Source organism: Gavialis gangeticus, unplaced genomic scaffold (genome assembly GCF_001723915.1).
Source record: "Gavialis gangeticus isolate Ggan-Ray unplaced genomic scaffold, GavGan_comp1, whole genome shotgun sequence".
Taxonomy (NCBI): Eukaryota; Metazoa; Chordata; order Crocodylia; family Gavialidae; genus Gavialis; species Gavialis gangeticus.
The window spans coordinates 159,274,850-159,281,935 of record NW_017729024.1 but is presented as its reverse complement, the minus strand read 5'-3'; the positions used below and the strand labels follow the sequence as shown (position 1 = coordinate 159,281,935).

Genomic DNA, 7,086 nt, shown 5'->3' with positions numbered 1-7,086 from the left:
AGTTGTGATCAACTTTCAACACAACAGCATAGTAAACTAAACACACTTCTTTAACATACCCAAAACTAAGGAAATAAGAATATATAACTAAATATAATTTCTACCCTTATCTCTTAGTAAAGCATTGTATTGTATAGCATTAGCAATATTCCATATTCCATTTATATTCTATCAGGCTTTCCTTATCTAAACTTCATATTATTTATTAATGCCTAATGTAAACACTGCTTAGATAGACTGACCTTAAAAAATTACAACCAATTTATATTTAGAGACTATCTATATCTAAAGCAAAAGAAGGGTAAGGGTAGTGGGCGACTTGTTTACCACATCAGGCATCAAGCCACAGATCCTGTTATAACCAGAAAAGTAGTCTGAAACAATTTAGACCTGTGGATGCAGTACAGCGTACTATGGCTTTGTCTGTATGTTAGAAATAGCTATTAAAAATGAGAACAGAAAAAGAATAAAGCAAAGAAGGAGTAAAATATATCAAACTGGCCTATAAATTATTACAGTTCTATTAAAGTCAAACGATCTATGATGAATTACACAGTTGTTGATTTTGCCCTAAGTCTTTGTCACAAAAGAACACAATTTGGGTTTCAGTTGTATATTGATCTTATCATTCATCTTCATATGCCATAGTTGTCTACTGTTGGAAGATAACTCCTTAGGAAGCATATTAAAGCATTGCAAAATAAAGCCTCCCCAAAAAGGGGTAATAAGATTATTTTCTATAAATCTTGCTAAATTTTAGCTCTAAAACTGCTTCTTGGCATACTACTTTTGGATACAAAGAGTCTACATTTCCATTGGTACAGATCAGCAAAACCAAGACTCTCCTGAACTTGTGGCAGACTTGTGCTTTAAGTTTTATAGATACTGATTACACATCATGATATAAAATCAACATTAGCTCACAGCCAAGTGAGCATGCAGTAGAATTTCAGCCAAGATCTGAAGTTCTTTGCTGGCCTATTTGAAGTGCATAATTCCAGTTTTTGAGGAAAAGCTCAAATGTGGCACATTACACAAGACAAAATGAAGGTTATTCAAAAATAGCAGTTTAGAAGTCCAATCTACACCATGCAGACCACCACCTGGGGGCTCATAGTAAGCCTTGCAGAAAGGGAGACTACTGAAGTCTCATTTTCCTGAATGACTGCCCTGACTTTTAAAAGTGCTGATACTTCAGGAAACCCCACTGAAATCATGAGCTGTTGGTTGCTCAGCACTTCTGTAAAACCAGGTCAGATTTTTAGGATCCTAAATAGTCATCACATAACCTACATTTAAATTCTGACTTAATACCCTGATGCTTTTGATTTCAGTTTAACTGGAATGGAAGGTGCTCAATCTCTTACTGAATGGTACCTTAGGAAAAGTAAGATAGCCCCTTCCTAACTTGATATGTAGCCAGTTTTAAATCCATGAAAGCAGCTCTTCCCAGCTAATTTATATTGTTTTTTCTATTAAGATTTTTTTTGAGAGAGTAGCAAATGCTCAGATAACATCCCAATCCATTCCACTTTCATCAACATAAACATACAAAATAAAAAGAAGGCCATACCAAATCAAACCTGCCAAATGCATCAGATGGGGTTGATCAGCACTTAGGAAATAAAATGCCTCTCAGAATTTAATGGCATTTCATGGAGAGTTTTGGTAACTTGCTTGATGGAATATGACCATATTTATACCACCTCCCTGCCAAACCTGGAGCTGCTACGGAGGAACAGGTCCTGCCCATGTGGCAACATGCTCCATGTGTGCCAAAACTTGGCAATTAGGCAAGAGCAGCCACCTTAGAGGGGTCCTGAGCTCATGCCCCAGCATCACTGTCAGGCTTGGTCTCCAAAGAGCTTAGAATAATGCTGGGATGAGTGCTTAGGACTTTTCTATGCCATCTTCTACCTAATTGCCAGACTTGGGGATGTGCAGAACTGGAGTGCATAGACAGGGTTTGTTCCTCAGTGGTAATCCTGGGTGCAGCAGCATAGACATGGTCTATGGGAGCCCAGTTTTCAAACTAAATGCCTTAATGAGATTTCCAAGTTAAAGTTAGTTGAAATGTCTTCAGTGGAACACTTGCCATTGGGAAATGCCAATTCTGCAAAACCAAAGAGTCTCTTAGGAACACTAATTTTATCAAAACTGTCAACAAAAATCATCTAAAAATTTCCTCAATAGTCATAGAATCATAGAAAATGAGGGTTGGAAGGGACCTCAGGAGGTCATCTTGTCCAACCCCCTGCTCAAAGCAGGACCAGCCCCACCAAGAGCATCACAACTAAAGCTTTGTCTTGAAAACCTCCCAGGGTGGAGACTCCACCACCTCTTTGGGTAACCTCTTCCAGCGCTTCACTATCCTCCTGCTGAGAAAATTTTTCCTTACATCTAACCTAAATTTTCCTTGCTGCAACTTAAGACCATTGCTCCTTGTTCTGTCATCTGCCACCACTAAAAAACAGTCTAGCTCCATCCTCTTTCGAACCCTGAAGGCTGCTATTAAATCTCCTCTCAGTCTTCTCTTCTCTAGACTAAATAAACCCAGTTCCCACAGCCTCTCCTCAGAAGTCATGTCCCCCAGCCCCCAAACCATTTCTGTTGCCCTCTGCTGGACTCTCCAATTTGTTCACATCTTTTCTGTAGTGGGGGGACCAAAACTGAACACAGTACTCCAGATGTGGCTTCACCAGCGCTGAACAGAGGGGAATAATCACTTCCTTTGACCTGCCAACAACAAACCTACCAATGCAGCCCAGGATGCCGTTAGCCTTCTTTGCAAAAGGGGCACACTGCTCGCTCTAATTCAGCTTATTGTCCACTGTAACCCCCAGGTCCTTTTCAGCAGAGCTGCTGCCCAGCCAGTCAGCCCCAGCCTGTGCTGGTGCATGGGATTGTTCTGTCTTAAGTGCAGGAGTTTGCACTGGTCCTTGTTGAACCTCAAAACAAAGCATTTCAATGTTATTGCTAGAAAGCACTTCCTGCTTATTGGATAAAATGATATGATAAGCTCATAGTCAACATTTCCAAAATAATTCTTTTTCCAGCAATTTTATTTCTCAGGAAATTTAAAAAATTCAACATTTTGTTCTTATTTAGGATTAAAATGTAGAAATGCTGGAATTCCCAGCACCAGAAAAATGCAGAATTTTAACCAGGCCCAGTCCAGGCTGCTTTGGGTAACAATAGGGTTGCCAACTCTGACTGAAGCTATTTCAGGAGATGTTTTTCCCCAACATGACATAATGTCATTAATTGTACTGTTCAACCTGTTCACAATATCAACCTCCTGAATTGCTTTCAATAGTCACCGGGAGATCGATGCCAGTAGACTCCCAGTCAATCCAGGAGGGTTGGCAACCCCAGGGGACACAGACTAGCATTTAAAAACAGGCATCCAGCTACCGTGCACACCCTAGTACTAGTACAGTGATGTGGAGCTGTACAGTCTATTGATTAAAGGCACTATTCCAATAGAAGTATACACTATCAACCTCAAACAGATGACATGGATGTAATTGATGGAAGAGCAGCACTGCCTCACTAGCCTTGTTCACATCACCAGTAATCAGGTCATGCCCAGGAAACTGAGATTCCATTTGCTCTGTACTCAAGAAAAGGAAAGGGTAAAGCCTGTCCAGCTAATCCATGCCAACTAAAACTTTCAAATAGGTGTTTCTAAGAATAAACTCCCTAGACTATTAGGGCCCAATCCTGCAAAGCCCTCAGCACACAACCAGTTCATTTCACATGATGAATCTCATGGTTCCCAAAAGAACTATGGGCACAAGTACACTCATTGTATAAGCAAGGCTGAGCCTTAACTTCTAGACTATGTTCAACTTGAATTAATATTTTAGTAGCTAGATCTTGTTTTACTACAGGACTTAAGTATAGTTTCTTTCATCAGTGTGGATTAACCTGAACCAGTGCTATTTATTATCATAGCATATACCATGTTTTTATGGCATGGGTATATGAGAAATATATTTTTAAAAATCTTTGTTCACACTGATTATGGAGAGCGGAATCCTTCTAGCTCTGTTTCTGAACACAGCATATATAACACACAGTGGCTAGCAAAGTTTCAACCTTCATCTGAACAGGACCTAAATATGGATTTTTTTAAACAACTCGAAACCTACAATTTGGCGGGGGGCAGGAAAGCAAACCCTTGGATTCTTTTCAAACAAGGGAGCAGCATAAGTATTTTTGGAAGTCACATCACAGTAGTGTAATTTAAGCCAAGCCGCTATGCCAGCAGTCACTGTGTCACTAAACCGCGGAGACCATGCCAAGGTATACAACCACTTGCTTCATAAAACACATCAATTTTTTGACAGCCCCATGCCCACCGTTATTTGATCTGTTATGGGAGCACAGAGAGTAGTCAATTTTATAAGGGTTTTAAAAGTTAGCATTCTAACTTTTAATATTCTCCTACCACTTCACACCCTCTCATTACACCTCCCACTGCCTCAGTGAAAAGTTCTGGTGAAGTGCTACCCATTTTTCTTTTATAGAACCAAGACACAGAGATGTTAAGCACCAGTAGCACAGGGATGGGTGAGAGGGGCACCTGTCCCAGGCACCAAGTTAACAGGGGGACCAGAATTGCCTGACCCCCACCCCCTATGGAGTCCGTGCATCGGCAGCCGGAGCAGCCCCACAGCTTGCCTATGCTCCAAAACAGTCCCCAGCTGCTTCTGCTTCAAGCCCTCCCACTGTGCCTGCTCTTGGAACTGTGCCCCTGCCTCTCCACCCCGCAGGGTTTGCCCAGGGTGCCAGCTCTACTTGGTGCACCTCTGTTAAGCACTTACGTAAAGAACTTCTATACACGATTAATTTAAGCTCATGCATAAATGGAACTACTTGTGCTTGAAGTTAAACAAATGCTTAATGTTGTTTATGGCTTGGGTCCTAAGCAATCTGCCAAATAACTTTTAACTCCGTCAGGGGTGGAATCAGGATTTGATCTCAAAAGTGCCCGTCTCCTCTCACTGATTTTAGTGCTCTAGATGAAGTGGTTCGTATAGCAATACTTTGTGGTGTCACCAATGTTCTGAAAGACACAGAGTATCCTTACCAGGGCCTGTTGGACTCCTTCCTTCTTTTGGATCAGCAGTTACTAATTTTAGAAACACTAACTCTAACGCTTCTTCTTCCTGCTTCCCCAAAATGAGATTTTTTTTTTGATTTATTTTTTACTGTCCACGTGCATAAATATCAGGCTTTTCTGTGAGCCAGACTAAATCAGCTCATCACCTGATTCACTGCCAAGGTGCTTACGGTAGGGTTCAGCGTCTAGTGTGGCCTGGATGGTTAGTACCACTCGCACTGATTTGGTCAGGCCAATCCATTCTGAAAGCCTCACAAAGTTTAAATAACATAGAATCCAACGTCCATATGCACAACACAAGACTGATGGCAGTTAAATTAGTAGTGAAGTCTAAATCACAGGGGATTTCAAATGTAAATCTTGAACATGACTGGATTTTTTCTTAACTCAGCGGGAAATACAAATCATGGATCCAGGATGAGTTACATTAGTCATATCATGAAGAATTGGAAATTAACATTGTTTCAAGATAAACTCTGTCATTGTGTACGCTGCTGCAGTGCCACTTCATCACTGGGATGAATTGGAAGTAACAGGGAACAGAGTTGGCCTTTGTATTTAGGTTTACTCCGTTTACCAAAATATTTTTCCTGAGGGGAAAATGAGATTCAAATGCCATGCAAAACATTAGTCAGGAAAACCTACCTGTGAAGCATTCATTGCGGGGGGGTGATTTGCTGTTATCCAAGCTGTAGAGCTGATGCCTGGTGGTCTGTGCTTGAAAGTGAGCTTTGGTACCAGTAGCTTGGCTTACAGTCCAAGTGTCAACAGAACAATCTCTTCTTTTTGCGAGGTGAGGTTTGTCCTTTATATGATGCCCACAGTTGGCTGAACTAACAGCATCTGCACATGCCTGTCCTCTCCCTGCATAAACAGCATTCCCTTTACTGGCAGGAACTTGCTGGGTTTTCATAGTTATAGTTTTTAAAATTAAAAAATAATAAACTTCAGTTTATGTAGCCCACAGCTTTTGGTTTAGACTTATTACTAGCTCTTCTCTAGAAGTTCAAAAGAAAAAAGCGACCTAAACCTAACTAGTAGCTTAAAATCCTGTATATAAGCTGTGCTTTCCAAATAACTGTCCAGACACTACCTATTCCTGCTTTGCATTCTTCTGCAGAGACAAGCTTCTGATGCAAAGCTCAAACAAACAGCTTGTTAAAGCGTAGTCAGGTCAGGTTAAAAGAAAATTGCTCTTTGGAATGAAATGTTGTAGCTGAAATGAAGGAAGTGGTAGCTGAGCACAGTCTGGTGTTACCCTGCCTGACAGCTTAGTGCAGGGTTCTTAATAGAGGCTGGACTTTGGGAGGGGATATGCAAAACTAGAAAGATTAACATAATTGGACAGGCGGGGAACTAGGATAGAGCTGCTTTGCACAGCTCCTTACCAAAAAGGGATATGGAATGACTTCAGAAGCATTTTAGGTTTTGGATTCCCAAATGTAAAATAACTTAATATTCATTTACTAAAACAAGGTAATCAGAGACAACAGTAGAACAAATTAACAATTACCAACAGGTATGAGAGAGAGAAAGAACTGATGAAAGCTTGTTGACCTATATGTCACTCAAGTGAAGAAATGCAGTTCTGAGAAGTTAGATTTCTGCAGAACTCAGAAGAAACTCTGTGGATTGGTGTTGCAGTACACGGTCACAAAACGGGAAAATAACTGATATTCTTCATTCCATTAATGGAACATGCATCTCGACATTAGTTGGCTCAAATAAGAAAATCATGTAGCCACAATCCAAAACAGAGATACTATACAACTCTCATTATATATATGTGTGTATATTTGTGTGTATGCATATATGTGTGTGTTTTCAGTCAGTTGTAGAAAGTTAGGAACAACAGCATAAAAACTTGAAGATATTCAGAGTAAATTTTTAGGGTATAATCCTGCAACCTTGACTCTTTCAGATATTCCCATTCAAGTTGATGGTCACATTGCCCAGCT

At 40.4% G+C, this 7,086-nt stretch overlaps 1 protein-coding gene across 2 annotated transcripts in view; it reads right to left on the bottom strand.

Moving 5' to 3' along the window:
- RANBP3L (RAN binding protein 3 like) overlaps positions 1 to 7,086 on the bottom strand; it is a 114,393-nt gene that overhangs the window by 52,898 nt on the left and 54,409 nt on the right. Inside the window, exon 1 of one of the 2 annotated variants that reach the window (XM_019517959.1) lies at positions 5,774 to 6,388. The exons of the other annotated variant lie outside the window; for it this stretch is intronic. Within the exon in view, the coding sequence (XP_019373504.1) occupies positions 5,774 to 6,041 (268 nt within the window). The 5' untranslated portion in view covers positions 6,042 to 6,388. Of the gene's footprint in view, positions 1 to 5,773; positions 6,389 to 7,086 lie in introns of those variants that run through there. 2 annotated transcript variants of the gene reach the window in all.